Source organism: Protomyctophum parallelum, assembly GCF_964188405.1.
Source record: "Protomyctophum parallelum genome assembly, chromosome: 8".
NCBI lineage: Eukaryota > Metazoa > Chordata > Actinopteri > Myctophiformes > Myctophidae > Protomyctophum > Protomyctophum parallelum.
Genome location: NC_139703.1, coordinates 31,148,928 through 31,170,820, shown reverse-complemented (window position 1 = coordinate 31,170,820; position 21,893 = coordinate 31,148,928). Strand labels below are relative to the sequence as shown.

The following is a 21,893-nucleotide window of genomic DNA, read 5'->3' as shown; positions in this document are numbered from 1 at the left end:
GTACTAGTGCAGTCTTGGTTTCAACAGAATGTACTAGTGCAGTCTTGGTTTCAACAGAATGTACTAGTGCAGTCTTGGTTTCAACAGAATGTACTAGTGCAGTCTTGGTTTCAACAGAATGTACTAGTGCAGTCTTGGTTTCAACAGAATGTACTAGTGCTGTCTTGGTTTCAACAGAATGTACTAGTGCTGTCTTGGTTTCAACAGAATGTACTAGTGCTGTCTTGGTTTCAACAGAATGTACTAGTGCTGTCTTGGTTTCAACAGAATGTACTAGTGCTGTCTTGGTTTCAACAGAATGTACTAGTGCTGTAACCCCTAACCCTTTGTATTTATTAAGTAAAAGTATATGATAAATAAACTTAAACTGCCTAGTGCCTACTACTTAACTCTATAATTGCGGCTAGCTGTTAACCCCAGTACCCAGTGCCACCATACGCGTTCACTTTAAAAGACGGAGTCTGCCCGCCCCCCCACACACTCGCTACACATTGGAACAAGCACACACTGTTTACCTTTCATCAGAAGCTTTTACATGGTGGCAGCGTCGTGGTACAAAGGCACAAATTAAATCCGAAATGTGGATGGCAGAAGATCGACCAAGGACAGCGATCCTGGAGTCGGACTTATGGAGGTTTGAAAATCCTCCTTTCAACTGCTTTGCACTGTGATTAGTTTTTCAATCCCATAGTTGGAACGGTGGGGCGTTGCCATAGGAACCGGACCAATGTTAAAAGCTTCCGTAGGCCTCAACCATTATATAGACGTATATAATATAGTATACGTTGGGGTACGTATATATACAGACCTGGGATATGACGCCACCTAGTGCAATATTTTTGAAAAGTACAACATTATAATTCTTAACCGGTTAATGCATGTTTTGTTATACTAATCAAACTTTGTAACTTGTACGTTTTCAAATAACTGTGGTGTAAAAAGTACATCTGCATAGTTTTGCATTTGAGTATTAAGTATAAATTATTGCAAAAAAAAGGACTAGCTCAACCTCAAAATAGAACTTAAAGGCCCTGTGTTTATATATAGCAAAACAATAGGGTTATATTTTTAACAATCATTTCCCTCTAAATACTTTTTATATTTGTTATTTGAACTTTGAACTTTAGCATCCCTATTCTGGGGGAACCATTTGCAGAAAATCTAGATCTATAAGTTCACAACGTGGCTATTTTCGGCAAAAGGTTGCTTTTACTAAGTACTGACGGTTTAAAGCACAATTACGGGCCAGCACATTTCTTACCGTAATCTGATTTTATCATATCCAACAAGCACTGATAGGCGAAAACATGTAAAAATAAACATTCAGAGCGGAGCGCAGCTCGCAGAGAAGCCCCGTTGGGACAAAACTGGTCTGCACGTCTTTGGTCATTATGAAAGACAGGTGTGAAAGAGGGGGAAGACTGGAGCTCTGGATGTCGTTATGTAATGTTGCACCTGTAGGCCAGCAGATCAGATTAGGGTAAGAAAACGGTTAAAGGGATATTTCACTTCATTATGCTTGTACACAATGACCAAAATAAAAACATAATTTCCACAAAAATCGTCTACTTGGGCTTATGTGAACACCCCGGACAGTTTTTAAGTTGCTCGATTCAGTATTTAGATATTTGATACGTGAGGGGCCGTGTTTTTTCATTTACTGTCTTCATACATTTTTTATTATGTTTTGGGAAAATAATAAGGAGAAGGCCGGAGGACACAAAAAAATATATAAAATGAATGAAAACAGTAAATGAAAAAACACGACCCCCTCACGTATTATCAGTCACCATAAAAAAGGACGGGTGATTTTGATGAATCTGACATGGTTAAAATGGAGTTTGAAGCTACAATGGGTTTGTATAGGAAGGGGGCGGGGCAGCTAAATATGAATTAAAAAAACTGTCTGGGGTGTTCACATAAGCCTGCGTATACGATAACAATGATCAAAGGTTTTTTTTTAAGTGAAATATCCCTTTAATCCGGAATTGCCCGGAAAATGTTAGAATCCAACACTGACGATAGTGCTGTTAAACAAGTCCATGAAGCTATCTATGAAGCCTATGAAATTTTTTAATCTGCAACACAATTTTGTACATGAACATAGTAGTAGTGATCTGTCTCTCAGCTAAGGGAAAACGTTGAAGACCCCTGCTCTACACAGTACCAGCAGTCAAAACGTTGAAGACCCCTGCTCTACACAGTACCAGCAGTCAAAACGTTGAAGACCCCTGCTCTACACAGTACCAGCAGTCAAAACGTTGAAGACCCCTGCTCTACACAGTACCAGCAGTCAAAACGTTGAAGACCCCTGCTCTACACAGTACCAGCAGTCAAAACGTTGAAGACCCCTGCTCTACATACCAGCAGTCAAAACGTTGAAGACCCCTGCTCTACACAGTACCAGCAGTCAAAACGTTGAAGACCCCTGCTCTACACAGTACCAGCAGTCATCAGCCACTAGAGTCATGTGGAGGTGAAAACACCAGACTATAGGCTGACAGCGAGAGGGCAGTCCACCACAATACTTACTGTTTTGTTATGCAAACACAGGGAAACGCTATGCCTTTATAAGTACGTACTTGGGTACATGTACTGTACTGTACTTATAGCTAAATTCCGGTACTGCACAGTGGACGGCAGCCTCCACAGGAGGGGTGCGTGGGTGGCCATGTTGGTTGTGGGTTTAAATCCCTTCATGTGAGAACACCAAAGCTTCATTTCCCCCGCGCCTTTAATCTACACACGCAATTAGTCACTCTCTCACCATTCCATTCTTAATGGCCACAGTTCTGCCAGTGACTGTCTTCTACAATGAAAAAGAAAATGACAGAGTGACTGTTTGCCGGTAGGAACAGGCTCTGCGTGCAAGTGGGGGATTTAACTTTATATTGAAAGCTTCAAATGTAATGAAAGGATACACATGACTGAACTTTTCTTTTTACCATGTCCGCAGCTGCTTATTCGTACGCAAACGCTAGCGTAGTTGTGGGTGTTTTATAGTGTTGGTGTCGAGTGGAAACCTTGTACTGTACGTCCAAAAGTGCTTTTTTATCAATGTATTTATATTCCAATCTGTACATGTAGATTTAACGTGTTTGAGAAATCGTAATTGTTTGTTGTCACTGTCATTGTGAATGAATGCATGGGACCCGAATGGAAACAAGACCGCAAGGTCTTTCTTCTGTGCTGTCCTTTTGGACCAATGCTGTGCTTGACTGTACCCTGTACTGTTTGCATCTTATTGTCTAATACAATTATCAATCAATCAAAACTTTTCAGAAAATGGGGGGGGAAGAACCTGCATATGTTTCCAATGGAGCCCATGTATTTAGTCACAATCTCTTGCTGATACTTTTACTTTACTTTACTTAACCAATTCACTAAAATAGCAACAATTGCAGATCTACAAGCTCACAACGCGTCAGGATGGGATGCGTTGTGAGCTTGTAGATCCGCAATGTTTTGTTACTTTTGTGTAACACTATTAGTAATGAACTATTATAAGTTCAAATGTGGACGTATGAGGTTTATGCACAACGCAGCCCTTATGCAGCAACGGAAAACATTATGTTATTATAGAAAAGAGAAAAAAAGCTGGTACAGTTTTTCATTTTCTACACGTGCGAGGACAAACAGGCTTATTATTGCCTATTTACAGTACAAACCTGGTCCAATTACCGGATGATTCTACTGAATCTATACCGCCATGTCTCCCAGGAATAATTTGTTGTTCCTGCCTATTTCTCAGTGATTATTGCAGAGATTATATGCCCAGAAGCCCTTCCTTTGCAATTATTTAGTAAATCCCTGTCTCATACAAAACGATTTCCATAACCGTCACCAGGACACTGTCTCTCGCCGCAGAGCGACACCCACCCACGTCAATGTTTTATTCCCCTGTGACTCTGGCTGTGCCGGTGTCCATCCTTTAATAAGCAATGATAATTAGAGGAAAACTGTGTGAATGTTTGACCTAAGCTAATTAGAAAGTTTGCAGACTTGGCAGCCGGAATCATGCGTTGGGATAATGAATCATAAAATGGTTCATTACTGCGGCTCAGGGAACACTCTCAATCTCAATAAACTGCCCTCGCAGACAAATCAAAACCAGGAAGAGTACATTGCCTCATTTAGCTTGCCGAAAGGATCACAATAAAAAAAAAGGCGTGGAGAAAAAGAAAAAAAAGAGATTTCTTTTTCTAAACGGTTTCTATTGTTAAAGTGTCTCTCCTCCCTCGTCTTTCCCAATCCTATAAATCCCCTCTTCCCCAACGTGACTCTGTCCCGAAATGGCATCTGCCCGGCACCCACAGACAGTGGTGTACAAAATACTCAACCCAGAGTCAAAGTATAGATACTCCTGGTCAAATATTGCTCGACTGCAAGTCAATGTTTGCTCTGTCAAATGTCTACTTGAATTAAAGTGCTGGAGTACCTATTTGCTTATAAAAAAAAGACTCATTATAAGACTCATTATAACCGTACCGTTTCTGTCTACTTGCTCTGTGTCTCAGAGGAGGGCTGTGGACAATTCAGAAACTTGTCATTGTTTTCCCCTGAGACAAATGGCTTCTATAGACTACCGAAGTCCTGAAGTCACTCATCTAAGAATTATCTCATCTCAATTGTGGTCCAAAAATGAACAAATTGTCCCGGCGATGTTGTCTGAGGTTGCTTTGTATCATTTACAATTAGGATAGTCAGTCACTCTTATTTGATACAGCCCGTTACTGGCGAAAATGTAACAATTCAGCGGCAGTAAACATTAGCGTTTCCTCGCCGTCAGTTGATGCTTCATATCAATGTTCATTTGTTTATTTTTGGAACACAGTACTTATTTGATAAGTACTGTGTACAAGTCCATGGGCATTCAGAATGGGGGGGGGGGGTGACCCAAATGTGATGCATCTGCATGAGATAGCGGATCTACAAGCGCTATTTTCACAATATTATTTGAAATAGGGTGGTTAATTCAAAACATAGTTTGTCCCTTCCTAGAAATGTAGTGGAAAAGGACAATATCTGTCTTTGAAATGTACGTAAAGTATCTAAAGTGAATGAGTTACTGTCACCACTGTTCAGGGGCCATCGCAGCCAGAGTTTCTAACGCTTCATTCATATGGTCTCAGGTGGAAACCTCATTATGTCCAGAACTGTTACTTCTCAGGATTCAAATTCAGCAGCAAAAGGTCAAAACAAGCTTGCAGTCCTGCTACTGTAAGATGCTTTTGTGTGCCGCTGTCAAGTATAAGGAATTAATTCGCGAAAAAAACCCAAAAAGGAGGAGGGGTGCAAGGTGGAGAGTGGACGTCGGACCCATTTCGCAGACGGTAAGCCTGTTGCGTCATTTCCTGTGTTGCCTGTATGCTGTCTGACGGCTGTGTTGTTGTCAGCAGCACGAACGGGACAAACACCAAACATTTTTGTATTGCGCTGTTGTGATTCAGACACACACTGTCACTGTTAACTATCCTACTCTGTGGCGATCTTATCGCTACTCGGGTTGGTTGTTTGGCGGGGCGACCGTCCCCTTCTGTCGGCTCAGCCGGGCGATTGTGATGACTTTCCGCCAACACCACCCCTTCCCCCCGGTAGGCTTCCCTCTCGCTCTAGCGCTCTCTCCTGCGCCGTATGCAATATGTACAGTTACAGCCCTGACGCCTTTGCTGCTCCGGACGTGTGTAACAAGTGCAGCGTGTTTGCGGTGCTGGAGGAGAGGCTCAGCGAGTTGGAAGCAATTCTAGCTAGCGGTGCAAACGTTAGCTTAGCCCCAGCTCACACACAACCACGGGGAGCCCACCACCATTCACGGTTGAGGGGCATGTCATCGCCATCGCCGGCTGGTCGGGGCTCCCACAAACAGGACGGCTGGGCCAAGGTGGCTACTACTGGTCGAAAGTGTGGAAGTAAACAAAAGCACACGGGACACCAACCACTTTCAAACAGTTTTTCCCCACTCACTGCTATACCCGTTGAGTCTGACAGTGAGATTTCAGTTCCACTTGATGGCCCGCAACTTATTGCTAAAAGTAAATGTAATCGCTATGATAGGATTGTAATTCATTGCGGGGGCAACGACACTCGACTTCGGAAATCTGAGCTTACGAAGATAAATATTGAGTCAGTTTGCACATACGCAAAGACAATGTCGGACTCCGTAATTTTCTCTGGTCCCCTGCCAAACATGATTAATGATGACATGTTTGGCCGTATGCGCCAACTCAACCGCTGGTTGTCTAGGTGGTGTCCAGATAATAACGTGAGCTTTATAAATCATTATAAAACCTTTGAGGGGAATACTGGTCTGATGGAGAGAGACGGCATACATCCAACTTGGGACGGTGCAAAGCTCATCTCTAGAAACATGGACGATTTCTTTTATACATTATGACCACCCAGAGTTGGGACCAGGAAGCAGAGTTGCAGTCCTACATAGCTCTCTGTGCTTCCTCCAGTGCAGCCGCCTACCCCACCTGTCCTACAAATCAGAACTATACAAACTATACAGTCTCTGTACAGGCTGAACAAACCATATAGGCTGCACAAACAAAAACAAAAGGAAATAGGAGCTGTACATACAAACTTGATACAAATCAAAACAAATACAGTAGTACCACAAAATACAAATATCAAATGTGGATTTCTTTCAATATTAGATCTCTACGCAAAAAAGGAACATTAGTAAATGAAATCATATCAGACAATTGTCTTGATCTATTTTGTCTGACTGAAACGTGGCTGGGTGAGCAAGAATATGTCAGTTTAAATACAGCCACCCCACCAAGTCACACCAATGCACATATACCCAGAGACAATGGTAAAATTGGAGGTGGAGTTGCTGCCATCTTCAATTCAAGCCTAACAATTAGTCCTAGAGCCAGAGCTACATACAAATCATTTGCAAGCTTGATTCTCAACCTTTCACACGCAAGCTGGAAATCAATACAGCCGCTGATAGTCATTACAGTGTACCGCCCCCCCCCCGGCACCTACACACAATTTCTATCCGAATTTTCTGAATTTCTATCAAGTCTAGTCCTCAAGTCTAATAAAATCATCTTAATTGGTGATCTAAATATTCACGCGGACATAGGAACTGATAGCCTGAATAGAGCGTTCATCTCATTGATTGATTCAATCGGTTTCTCTCAGTGTGTAGACAAACCTACTCACATTCTCAACCATACCCTTGACCTCATTCTGGTCTATGGTATTACAATAGAGCACCTCACAGTTTTTCCACAAAATCGTGACCTCTCTGATCATTATCTGATCACCTTCGATTTTACATTGATCAATTATACACCACTGGACAAAAATGTCCTTGGCAGAAGTATATCTGAGAGCGCTGTAAATAAATTCAAGGAAATAGTTCCATCAGCCATCAACTCAGTATATTTCAACAAAATAGAGGACCTCCACACATATAGTCCTCCTCAACTCGATCAACTTGTTGATAGTGTCACATGCTCATTTCAAATTACACTTGACTGTTGCTCCCCTGAAAAGGAAGGTAATAAAGCAACAAAGGCTAGCCCCATGGTACAACTCGGAAACTAGAAACCTCAAGCGAACGTCTCGCAAACTTGAAAAAATATGGCGCTCAACCAAACAGAAAGAATCATGTATAGTCTGGCAGAATAGCCTCAAAATATACAAAAAGGCTCTCGACACGGCCAGAGCCACCTATTATTCATCCGTAATAGAGGAAAACAAAAGTAACCCAAAGTTTCTTTTTGATACTTTGGCAAAACTGACAAAAAGCCGTGATTCCACTGATCCAAGTATTCCTACAACTCTCAATAGTAATGATTTCATGAGGTTCTTCAATGGCAAAATAGAAACTATCAGAGATCAAATTGATCTACAACTACTCTCGGCTCCCACTGGACTGCCCCCAAATATGGTGGTCTCAGAGATGGCCGCACACCCAAATATATATATATGGATAGTTTCTCTCCAATCGAGCTCTCTGATTTCACTTCAATGATATCTTCCTCAAAATCAACGACATGTACCCTGGATCCAGTTCCGACTAGATTACTCAAAGAGGTCCTGCCTCCGGTTGGTACATGCCTACTCAATATGATCAATATGTCCTTGTTGACAGGCCACGTGCCACAATCTTTAAAGGTAGCGGTAATCAAACCTCTACTCAAAAAGCCTACTCTTGATGCAGGCATTCTAGCTAACTATAGACCTATATCGAACCTTCCATTTCTCTCCAAAATTCTCGAGAAAGCAGTCGCCAAACAGTTATGTGACATTTTACATAACAACAATTTATTAGAAGGCTTTCAGTCAGGCTTCAGAGATAACCATAGCACTGAGACGGCATTGCTGAGAGTTACAAATGACCTCCTGACTGCAGCAGATAATAACCTCCTTGCTGGTGCTGGTGTTGCTGGACCTTAGTGCTGCATTTGACACTATTGACCACCACATTCTGCTACAGAGACTGGAGCATCTGGTTGGCATCAGGGGTACCGCACTGAAATGGTTCGAGTCCTATCTGTCTGATCGATTTCAGTTTGTAAATGTCAATGATGGCTCCTCAACACGTGAAAAGGTCAAATATGGAGTCCCACAAGGCTCTGTGCTTGGACCAATACTTTTCTCCTTATATATGCTCCCTCTGGGTAACATCATCAGGGAACACTCTATACATTTCCATTGTTACGCGGACGACACTCAACTATATCTATCGATGAAACCGAACGAAACGGACCCATTAGTCAAACTTCAAGCATGTCTTAAAGACATAAAGAGTTGGATGACCCGTAATTACCTACTCCTCAACTCTGACAAAACGGAAGTTATCGTGATCGGCCCTAAGCCCCTAAGAGACAAGCTAGCCGATAAGAACTTTTCCCTAGATGGCATTACCTTGGCCTCCAAGGCCACTGTAAAGAATCTGGGAGTTACCTTTGATCAAGATATGTCTTTCACATCTCACATCAAACAAATCTCAAAGACTGCATTTTTTCACCTGCGAAATATTGCAAAGGTTAGGCACATCCTGTCCAAAAATGACGCAGAAAAACTTGTCCACGCATTTGTTACCTCAAGGCTGGACTACTGCAACTCGCTATTATCAGGCTGCCCAGGTAAGTCTCTGAAAAGCCTACAGCTAGTTCAAAACGCTGCGGCGCGTGTGCTGACAGGTACCAGAAGAAGAGACCATATCACTCCTTCACTGGCCTCCCTACACTGGCTCCCGGTCAAACACAGAATAGAGTTCAAAATTCTTCTCCTCACCTACAAAGCTCTCAATGGTCAGGCACCACAATATCTCAAAGATCTCATTGATCCCTACAAACCAAATAGAACACCAGTGCGTCTACAGTATGCAAAAATGCTTACTGTCCCAACAATATCAAAAGTTACAATAGGAGGCAGGGCGTTTAGGTCCCAGGCACCTCAGCTGTGGAACCTTCTCCCGGCTTCGGTCCGTGGGGCTGACACGCTCTGCACATTCAAGACTAGGTTGAAAACCTTTCTCTACGACAAAGCCTATAGCTAGACCTGTCTCCAAGTCTAGCTGGATACCATGGTTGTACATTGTTGTGTGGGTCTGTCTCCCAGCAGTACTTGTAATATACACTATATAGGCTCCAGTAAGGCCTGCCACTAATCCAACATCTGGGGAATCTCTCCCCGGAGTCTCTTTTCGTCCTCCCCGTCGCAGTTCTGTGGACCTCTAATATTAACCCCCAACTGACTGCCGAGTGTGACCGTGGATCAGGCCTCTTCATGGAGCCCACCAGAAGTGTGACCCGGACCCGGCCTCACAGAGCTCGACCTCGACCAGATGTGGACCAGACCCCTCCACGGAGCCCACCTGTCTATTTCTGTCTATTTCTCTCAGTCTATCTCTCTCTCTCCCTCTACCCCCCCCCCCCCCCCCCCCCACACACACGGTCGAGGCAGATGGCCGCCCACCCTAGAGTCGGGTTCTGCCTGACGTTTCTTCCTAAAGGGGAGTTTTTCGTTACCATTGTCGCAAATTCGCAATATTGCTTGCTCTGGGTGGAACTTTGTTGGTTGTAAAGTGTCTTGAGACAACTTGTTGTGATTTGACACTATAATAAAATTGAATTTAATTTAATTGAAAAAGTTCAAATATGGAGATACAAGGCTTCTCTCCGACAGCAAGGACAGGTCATCCACTGTGTCTCTCCTTCACATTTTCAATGCTCCCGGTGTACACACTGTTCGGCGGAAGCGTTTTGGAAATTGCGTGCGAGCCAGCCGTCCTCGAGAGAGAGACCAGAAAATGGTTATCTTCCTTCGCTTGCATATTTATAGCATTTTCTGGTCAAACGGCAGCCTCTTCATGCTCTGCATTCTCAATGTGCACAAAATCAAAGCAAGCGCAGGCTCCCACAGCACAGAGACTGAGTGCTAATGGAGGTCGTTTGCAATAATAATCAAACTCAAAGAGCACATGTGTAGTGCACAGTGGCGTTCACAGTGAGTGGATGCTCCTTGCATGTCTATACAGTTGGGGGGGGTGTTCACAGATATCCAGTCTACAAGCTCACAACTCATTGTGATGCAACACATTGTGAGCTTGTAGGTCGGCTATTTTCTTTTTTTAATCGAGTGAATTTGAGAACGATTTTGGATCATTTTTGAATGATTTGAATATTCTCTTATGGGAGACCCATTTATAAAATTCAAGATATCTGGACACTAGGGTTGTCCCGATCGGATCGGGTGATCGGAAATCGGCTCCGATCACATGATTTTCAAAATATCGGAATCGAGATTGAGATTGGATTTCTTTGTCTAATCATTAATGTAAATCTCAAAGACAGATGTATAAACAGTGAGATTTTGTAAATACTGTGTTTATGCTAGTTGTTCTCCTTCTGGTCCCAGCCAGAGATCATCAAACAAAGACTAGTCACACTCATAAAAGGCGTAAAAGACAGCTATGATGAAAACAAAGGAAATGCAACCCTCGCTATGCATGATGGCATAGGTGTCTGTAGCCCTCTCTCTCTGAATGAGAGAGATAGGCCTACTCTTTAAGAGTTTTAACTCTTAAAGAGTAGGCCTTCAGTCCAATAAGCTGTAAAACTGTATTCACTCTAATTAACTAATACATCATTATTTTGCTATGATTCCATGCTTTCATAGAATGAAAAGAATCACACCTGTGTGAACTGAGTGGTGCAACTCCCCTCTCTCTCCCCCCCCCTTACCCCTCTCTCTCTCATTCTCTCTCATTAGCAGGCAACAGTGCAGCACTATCTCTCTATCTGTTTCTGGCACAACAGCGCCCCTACTGGTACTCATAGTCATACTGGTGCTCATAGTCACATAGGTTAACACGGACATAGTCACATAGGTGAACACGGACATTGCTGTTCCTTGGAGTGGTTGCACCACTCAAAGAAAAAACCACAATGACAGTCATTCTAATAAAAGTATAGTCACATTTTGCCTTTCAATAATTGAAAGGCAACACAACAGACTAGACTAGAGTGACATACATTAGGATATTTGCTTTTGTGATATTGCATTTTTGTTATATAAAAATATAAAGCTCGGTATCGGTACGTCTCAAAATCAAAGGATTGGAATCGAATGGGGAGCAAAACAAACGTGATGGGGACATCCCTAGTGGACTCTGTATACTGATATACACACAGTAGGTCCATGTGGTTGTGTTCCCTCTGGCATATCCACCCCCTCCCCAGGGTTATGCAGGGCCAGTCCACCCACTCACGTTGCTGCTATACTCCACTGATCACAAAACCCACGTCCAGACTGAGGTTTCAGACCTCTCTGGTCCTGGAGGAAAACAATCTGCCTGCATTAGACACCTCACACGCCTCTGGCACTTTAATAAGACTCCCAAAGGCCCCATGCCGGCTCCACTGGGACTGCAGAACAACAGAACATGAAACCTGACTGTTTAGATCTGCTATTGTCCCTACTGTTGTGTAACACTGGCATACGTCGAGGTATAAGATAGGGATAGGGATTTATGAAAAATAAAATCTACAAAAGATGAAATATGGACATACAAGGTTTCTGCCCGACAGCAATCATAGCCTTATTAATTCATCCTATTGAAACAGCACTATTTTGCCCAGAAGAGCATTTGTCAATCATAGACGCTCAAGAAGGCTCTGCGCCCTTCTTCAGCAAGTTGACACTGTGAAAAGACCTGAAAACTGTCTTCAAATGGAGCATACAAGACGAGCCTATACGTGACAAGACAAGAGCAGCAATGTGTGTGTGTGTGTGTGTGTGCGTGCATGCGTGTGTGTGTGCGTGCGTGCGTGCGTGCCTGTGTGCCTGTGTGCCTGCGTGCCTGCATGCGTGCATTGCTGTCCGAGGGAGACAAGGAGAACGGGCGGCCGGTGTCACGTAGCAAAAACAAATATCGGCACAAAACCTCACGTCATTAACATCAGTTGACGTTAAACATGTGCGTTAATGTGCTTCGACAGCCCCGCATAGTCACGAGGCATCTTCAAGACTTGAGTTTGGCCTACAACTCTGTGTACAGCGATCAACAGCCTCTAGAAAGAAAACAGCACACATATTCATAATGGAGTTGGCACAAAACCCGGCCGTTTGGCAATCGCAGCACAGCAGAACACGCAATGGGAGATGATTGAACAACATCAAGTGAACGTATTCTACAGAGCCGAGCTAAAAAAAAACATGCACACACACACACGCACACAAACACAAACACACACATCTTTCCACTGTACCACTCTAGTCTCTCCACCAGCTCAATCAGGAAGTCTTTTATTCTCTAAGTCGTATGTTCAGAAAGGGGGGAAGCAGAACAGGCGACAAAATGCCTTGCTTGAATTTTCAATGGGGCAGGACTTGATTGCTTTATTGTGAGGTGGCTGTGGCCTCTGACATCTCCTCCTGGACCAAGGGCGTCAGAGGCGGGATTTGTACTTGGTTACGCGTCTGTGACGTGCGTGCGGAAATAGCCGATCGACAAGAGCTTGTTGATCTGCTATTTTCACTGCGCGGTACGACGTTCAACAGAGTATAAACGAGGCATTGCTCTGACAAGATTGGTCCAGAGCCCACAGCTGGCGGCATGCACGCCGCCTGTGAAATACAGAGAGGTGCACACTAGGGCTAGACAATGACAGAGAGAGACAAAAGCACAAATTGTGGGATAAAATGTCTCGTCCGTCTGACGGAGAGAAATTCTGAGGAAGGTATACGAACGTTTCTCTGTTGTCCTTATTTGTTTGTTTTTGCAGCATTTGGGACTTGGATGAGATGCCTGCAGGGCGGCAGCATGGGCAGGAAGGACAGCTACTATACCGCACGCACGATAAAAAACAAAATGCAACTTCTGTCATCTACAATCACGTCCCTGCATGTACAACGGCGCTGGCTGACACTCTCAGCTGCGTGAAAAGGTCAAGTTGAATAAAAAAACTGCAGATCTACAAGCTCACAATGCACCACACGTGTTGTGAGCTTGTAGATCTGCTATTTTTGTACTGCCGAAGTAATAGACTGTGAAGGCCCCGACACAGCTTTTTTTCCCCGCGGCTATCCGGCTCCTCAATGCTGCTGCTGGTGTCCCCCCGTGACCCCCTTCTGTCCCCCCTCCACTCCAGCCCCTCCACCCCAGCTCGGGGTGAAATGGACTGACTTGTGCTCTGATCTGACGTGAACACTTGAACTCTCTGCACTTTATATTTATTCATTATTCATTGCACGTTGCAACATTGCATGTTGTTTTTGCACTGTCTTGTCCTGTTTTGTGACATGCAGTAAAGGCCGTCGGGAATCGGGAGTCGAACCCGCGGCACACTGCCAGACTCGGACTACCGGCCAAGGTGCCTGGACCGCTGAGCCACGGCCCAGGCCCCTAATTTAATAATATTTGCACAATGTTAGTCTAATTATCACTGCATATTACAGGATGGACATCGCAGCCGATTCACAGGGGAATACATGGTGGTGTCTCTCTGCGTTGAGACAGCTTTTATTTTGCCAGTAACTGTTATTGCACAAATACATTTCATCTGTTATTTTCACGCTGCAGGTTTCTTTATTTCCCCGTTTCCTGAATGCAAAGTCATTTATTCTTCCCTGAGAAAGAGGGAAATGCACAAAATTCAACATGGCCAACATCAAAACATACAAAATCAAGTGGAAGAGCTTAAGTATACTATCGTTCCACCCGTGGTCGTGCACAGGGATTTGGAGGGGCAGGGGCCAAAATTTGAAAAGGGCACTTGCGGCGCGCATGCACACCACAGGATTTTGTTTTTATTTAGGGGTGCCAGACACCATTTTGCGGGGGGTGGGGACGCAAGGTTATACTACCTATACTTGAGTCAATCAGTACAAATCTACACTCTCAGTATTGAGCAAGATATGAACATTGATAAGATCATAGATCAATATGATAGATGCTTATTTACTCAATCAGTACAAAGCTATAGTATTGAGCAAGATATTGACATTAATTCCATGATGAGATATATCATAGAAAAATAATATAATTCTTTAAAGCAACACAGAAGCTTCAGATAAGGTATGAGAAAATGGAACAGGAACAACGATGGGGAATAAATGCTTTAACTTAAAAAGAAAAAAGGAGCTCACTCATGTGCCCACTGTATAGCTGCCTCACTGTTTTAGTGCCCTAAACAAACAGTCCATAGTCTTGGCTCCCTGAATAACCCAAAGTCTGTGCGTGTGCACATACTCGGGTATGACTAGTTATAGATATTTAAGGTGCAGGTTTTTCAAGATTACCACACACACACACACAGATTTGGGCCCTCATTTATCAACCGTGCGTACGCCAAAATATGGGCGCACGCCGAAATTACCGACATTTTCGGCATTTACCATTTCCGCCAAAGCTTGAAATTGAACTTGAGTAGGACGAAAAGTCACGTCTGGTCGGGAGCTGTCGTACGCTTTGTCCTCGGCTGTTTTTCTGTCGTAGAACAGCGGAGCAGCATTGTTTGTAAACTTTATTTTTACATTTCTTTTTCATTCATAAATTTTTTCATTACATTACATGTAAGCAAGTAAACACACAAAACACACAAACATATACGACCCCCCCCCCCCCAGGCTAAAACAACAACTATATAGTTCATCCATTGTGCGTGTGACTTTCACTCCTAGGTAGGTGAACACTTTGGTTTCAAGTTTAAATGGAAAACGAGAATAATCTCCGTCAGTATGGGCTATTGGGAAGAGTAAACTCTTAGAATAATTTAATTTATAGCCAGACAGGCGACCAAAATGGTCCAGAGTGAGCAGGACCTTTGGTATCGACTCTGCTGGGTTGGATATATACAGGAGCAAGTCATCTGCATACAACGAAACCTTATGAATTCTACCCCCTCTGGAGATACCAGCAATGTCATCATCTGCCCTGATAGCTATGGCGAGAGGTTCAATCGCTAAGTCGAACAGGTACGGGGAGAGACCACAGCCCTGTCTGCAGGACCTATGGAGCGGAAAGTAGTCAGAGGTGTTATTATTTGTCCGTACTGCAGAGTGTCACAAATTATTTTGACCCAGGCTAAAAACGACGGACCGAAGCCAAACCTCTCTAGGACTGCGAACAGGTATTGCAACTCAATAGGAGCAGCATTGTTTGACCAGCTGAGAGGCTGTCACAGGCATCTAAACATATATATGTTTTCACTCCTAAAATGTATAAAACTAATAATACATGTGAAAAATATATATTTTGTAAAGGCATGTCATATGAAATTGGTAGGATATTTCCAAATGTGCAAGCAATTAAAATTGCGCAATTAAAAACAATGTTGCAAGTCATATAAGCCATTTAAACAGTGTTTTGCATGAGCGCATACCGGTAGCCCCCCCCCCACCTTCTACAATAGTTAACTTCCATGACATGGATCGAGAGGCATTTGCATAGCTGCAGCTATAGCTCTTCTTTTCGCAGATAAGTAAGCCTGGGACCGAGGCTATGCAGCTAGTCAAGTCTACCAACCAACACCAACGGGTATGGCTACTGCAATCTACAGCCATGTCTTTCTCGCGTTACGTCTCGTCCTTTTAATTAAGGATAAACCTGACGCGTCGCTCGAATGCCAAATGTGCCGTGCCGGCGTGCCGGCGTGCCAGCCAGCGCAAGTGCAGGGGAGTCGAGGGGACCGCAGCGGAGATAGGCTAACCCAGTCAGCCCACCAGTGCCAGTGGCAGTGCAGTGCCATGTACATGAGGCTGGTTTAGGCAGCACATTCATATAATTACCACTGACCAGCCACTGCAGCGACTCGCGAGGCAATCTAAATAGATTGTCATAAACGTGCATGGTCACGGTTTAGAGACAGACAGGACAGGAGGAAGGAGATGCACCTAAAACAGCAGCGTGTGTGCGCGCCTATTTAATTGTTATTTAATTCATATGGTTCACAGGTTCAGGTTTTCGTTCACTAATATATTTTGTTGTATATTAAATGAATGAAGACTTTAATAATTTAGGCTACAACTAACAACACACAGCAGGCACGTAGCGTGGATCAAATGATTGAATGGGCAAATTAGCATGGGGGGGGGGGGGGCGGGGGGTGGCGCATCCCCGGCCGTTAGGTGTGAAGTGTGGACGGTTTGGGGGACCATTTAAAACAAAGGCGGCTTGCATGCTGTGGTTTACTAACCAGAAAGGCAAGCGAGGTGAGAAGAGAAACTGACAGGGTACTAGGGTAGGCCTTTATTTAATTCATGCAGGTGTTCATTCTTTATACATTTAAGATACAATAACACACCAGTTGGGCTTGCAAGTTGCGTGTGCGTGCGTGCGCCTGTGTGTATGTGTGTGTATGAGAGGGGGGTGAGGCGGGCAGCAAGGGGAAACTTTTTTATTTGCTTTTTCCATTGTGTAACTAGGTTACCATGCGTTGTTTGGTCGTATTGCAGAACGTTCATGTCGCAAAAACGAGGGCGAGGCTTGATTTCATAGATTTCAGCCGTCACATTTATTAACGTCGGAACGAAATTAAGGAAGGATCAGCTGTTTGCGATCACTTTATAAATGCCGTGGCGACGTGGGTGTACTACGGAACCTGCAGATTTTACACTCGATTGATAAATGAGGGCCATATAGCCTCTAAACACGAACACAGGGATGCTGGCGTGAGCCACCGTAAAAGACCATAACGCAAGTGGCACGCAGTACAGTACTCACATCCTTTGTAGATGTCTGTGGGGATCTGGACGGCGCTGGAGTTGTAGTTGACCTTGTTCTTGAAGCTGGCGTCGTACACAAAGTCCAGATCCAGCGAGAACGGATTCTCCATCAGGTTTTCCTCCTCTCCGTCTTCTGACTGCAGGGCACACACACACACACACACACAGGGATGAGCACACTTCATACAAAAGAGAGGACAGACAAACAAGGAGAAAGACACAGCCCCAAATCTCACCGTGTTACCCGAGGCAAAATCTGTGACTTTCTTCTAAAATCTTTTCTGAAAACATACTTTTATGTTAAAGGCCCTTTTCTTATAGTGGTGTTGCCTTTGTATCAGTTGTATTGTGTCATTAGCTCTCAATTGTGTTAATTCTCTGTTATCCTCGTTTTCATTATTTTACCCATTGATCTACTTGTTTCATGCTCATTATTATCATGCTGCTCTTTTACCTTGTTCTGTAAAGCACTTTGTAACCTCATTTTGAAAAGCACTACAAATACATTCATTATCATCGTTAAAACAGTGCTTCTCAAATTGCTCAATTTCAAGGACCCCGCCCCATAGCTCTGAGAGAGCGTACGGATGGAACTGCATTTGTATGCAAGGGTCAGTTTAGAGCCTGCTAAAGCAATGCTGAATCCCTACCCCACTTTGAGAACCACGCCACGAAAAAAGTCCACACTGTGAATTTAGCTATGCATTGAAATTCAAATGAAATGTTTGGATAGGGTTCAGAGCAGAACACATCAATTACTCTGCTTCTTTTGTCTGCCTTCATATTTGGGTTGCTCCCCCCCCTGTCATCTCCAAACAGCGAGTATCAAAGCAGATGCCAGGCAGAGGGATTCAATTAGTAGCCTAAGATGATGGCTATCACTCACACACATGTAAGGTGCCACGCAAATTAGCCCCCCCCGACGATAACTAGGGAACACGTTCCATCACAGCTGTGTTCTACCACCCACTCAGACACCAGGCATGGAGGGGTGTTTCAGGCACAGGGTTGCATTTAGTTTTTTCAATTATGTGTCTTTGCTGTCGGGCAGAAACCTTTTACTTTATGTCCAGAACGACGACTTTTCAGGAAATGGGAATATATATATATTATATATATATATATACACACACACACACACACACACACACACACACACACACACACCTACCTACCTACTACCTAGTACCTACCGGTGGGCTGGCCGGTGGGCGTGCAGACCTCTGACATCACTCTGACATCATGCCTCACGCATATCACCGTGACTCAGCCACTACATAACCATTCCCAATGCAGCTATATGTTCAGATATGGAGTGTGTTGTCTAAAACCTCAATGTGTCGTAATGGCATCAGCAAACAAATCAACCTTGTCAGTCCATGTTGTGCACACTCTGACCCAGTGTGGGCAGTATTTGCCAAAACCATAGTAAAATAAATAAATAAATAGCTAAACTGTAAATAATACAGATAAATCACCAGAGTCCTTGGTGATGCAGAGATGATTCACCTTTTTACAGACCAGCGATCAAAAAAGTATTTACAGCTCTAGACAGATTGGCCCTGGGTCTCAACAGTCCTTCCTTGACTGCCAGGCAGTGGTGCGTGATTTGCACGGCAATGCTTGGAAAAAGGCAGTGGTAGAAAAAAGTACTCAAGTATACTGCAAGTATTTATACTTGCAGTATAAATACTGCAATGACGATGTACTCCGTTACAAGTGGAAGTCCCATATTCAAAATGTACTCTGTACTAAGTAGAAGTACAAAAGTAGCGTCATCATAATGTACTTAAAGTACTGAAAGTAGAACTCATATTGCAGTACCCGTTTTACAAGTTCAAAATGTGCACACATCATCTTTTGAAAATTGCCGATCTACAAGCTCCACAATGCGTGACGCATTGTGAGCTTGTAGATCTGCCCAAATGTAGGGCTGGTGTGGTTATTGTTTGTTTTCTAAAATCTCCAAATAACTAGTACATCTTTAGTAAACTAAAGTAAAAGTAAAACATTTGGCTCTGAGATGTAGTGGAGTAGAAGTAAAAGTATTGTAAATTGGAAATACTCAAGTAAAGTACAAATACCTCAAGATTGTACTTAAGTACAATACTTGAGTAAATGTACTTTCCACCACTGGAAAAGGGTATGGAGGTTCAAGCTTGGCACAGATGACATTATCTGTTTCTCTGAGTGTTTAGGATGCCCACTAAGACCCTGCCCTGTCAGAGGGAATAGAAATTAGAAATGAAGCGGGTATATATATATATCAATCCACACGGATGAAAGCCCAGGAGGTCTTCTCAAGGTCATCTCTCTGCTAACTAACTGCTTCTCCGCATCAGAGAAGTCCCACATCATTTGTCGTGCTCCTATCCCCCATTAGCAATTCATTCCGGGCTATTTTTGAGATGCTGCAAAACAAAACAACCTACAAAAAAAAAAGTGTCGAGTGAAGGGACAAACATTTGAAAAAACAAAAGCCTTTTATTTTAAACTGTATTAAAGATTTTGCTTGTTTGTTGAGACAAGTTCTTGCTGCCTGAAACTAAATTTGCAATCTTCACAAACAAGAACTTTTGTTAAAATCACTGTCATTGTTGAATGTGTATGCCGTTAAAAAGTGACATTATATGATTGCTACATCTGTAGCACTCCAATACACACATTTTGGAGCGGCGCAGGCTAATTGGATTTGACATGATAAAAACGGTTTGTTTTTTGGTTTGAGATTAAATCAAAACCCCATGTCCAGAGCAGAAATTGATTGATGGCCTGGCTTTAATTGACCATTAAATTGCAATTACAAGCTGTTGTCGGGACGAGCAGTTGATGTCCTATTGAAAAATCTGCCCAATAAACAATACAAATAGTAGCCATAACGGCCGCTGCATGATACACACTGCAACAGCATCAATGAACACTGATACCTGTACATCATTTAGCATCCACATTGGTCAAGGCCAAGAGTCCATGAATTGTACAGTAAATGGTACGTTTGTTCTCATTTTCTCTCCAATGTACTCATTGCCGTCCTCTCATGTTGGTATAGTGACTATAGTCTGTCATCCTCCACTACTGCAGCTGCTTCTTTTGACCTAACAGTGAGGAGTTTCACCGGAAGGGCACATCGGGGCGGACCACATGCAGAGGTCGGAACATGCCATCCTTCCCAGTTCCGCACAGGGCTAAAGTTCCTGCCCTGCACAGAGCAGCGGTTTTAAATCCTCCACAGGCTTGGCCGGGCGCTACAATGAAGGTCGCCTTCACAACAGAAAGCTTTACTGCGATTAAAACGAATCCTGCTGCACGTTGTCGGAAAGTGCGCTTCGTTCGGCAGGTGTGAAGCCTCATTCGAATCCTAATGCGCATCAAAGAACCGCATTCTACTCCGCCAAAAAACGGGGGTTTCGCTTCGCTTCCAAAAGCATTTGATTTCGATTCGGTGCAGGTGGGAATGCAATCCGCAGCAAATAAAGGAAATGAAGCTAAACACAGTTGGAGACGGAGAAGGGATATTCATTTTACGCAGCGCAAAGATGTCCCGTTTAACCATGGATAGACGTGGGCAAATAAGGAGAGTAGGAGACTGAAGCCCTCATTGAAATATGAGGACGAGTACATTAATCAATTGCTTAAGGAAACGCATAAAAAGTGTTGTCACTGCTGTCACTGTGTGGGGAGGGAGTGGGAACTTTCTTCATGTCGATAAACTTGTAAACGGAGGTCGGATTCATTTTGTGCTGCTGTCTGCGCTGTGCCTCCACATGCCCAAAAGAACAGTGCGTGCACACACACACACACACACACACACACACACACACGCACGCACGCACTGCGTGTGCACACAAGACAAGAGTCAGAGAGAGAGACGTCTAGTAAGTGGCAGCGGTGGCCGAGTGGATTGCGGAGCGGGCTAGATATCGGAAGGTCGCCAGTTCGAATCAGCGGTCCGACACGTTAAAATTACCACCGTTGAAGTGCCCTTGGACAAGGCATTGAACCACTACCATGAAATGCTCCATGTGGGCCTGGCTGTAAACAAGTATCTGATGCTTAGTCCAGTTACCCTTGGTAAACTTGATTTACCAGAACGCATTTCTTCTTCTTCTTCTAGTCCCCGACACACGTTACCCTAATTTTACGTCCTAACTATTACTCAAAGTATTATTTTAACACCATAGATTTCACTGTGTAGTTTATGAATGGAACACATTGATAAAGTTCCCTGCTGCGTTCCCAATTGCTGCGGATGACAGTGCAGTGTGAAGGCAAACCGCAGCAAAATAAATATGCAAGAATCCCAACTTCTCCGCCCATTCGCATCGAGTCTACCGAAGTATTAGGTGTGAATGCGACCTAATGAACACAACTGGCAATGCTCGTGGGAGGAAAACCAGTAGTGATGGGTTCTTCGGTGTGATTCTGTCTTTTATCGTTCCTCGAGTCGTTCCGTTGTCCTGGAAAGCCTGGTGACACAGGGTTCAGACAGTCAGTGGCGAAACGCACATTTTGAGTGGACATCATCTTTCGCCATTGGACAGAACAAGGTGAGGGGGGGCAGAAGTACTGAGCGGTGAATGGTTAACACATTATTTCAGCTAATCTTTTGAAGGACCGGGAACGAAATGACTCGAGTCACTGAAATGAACGATTTTTCCCATCGCTAAGCAAGGAGCATGATATTCGTCGCTTGCACT

The 21,893-nt window shown here is 43.7% G+C and overlaps 1 protein-coding gene across 1 annotated transcript in view; it reads right to left on the bottom strand.

Annotated features, from left to right (window-relative positions):
• The window catches only part of cacna2d2a (calcium channel, voltage-dependent, alpha 2/delta subunit 2a), a gene marked incomplete at both ends in the record, with an annotated part of 161,527 nt that overhangs the window by 94,958 nt on the left and 44,676 nt on the right, over nt 1-21,893 (bottom strand). The window contains one exon of the mRNA XM_083771116.1: nt 17,195-17,333. Within this exon, the coding sequence (XP_083627242.1) occupies nt 17,195-17,333 (139 nt within the window). The remainder of the gene's footprint in view (nt 1-17,194; nt 17,334-21,893) is intronic.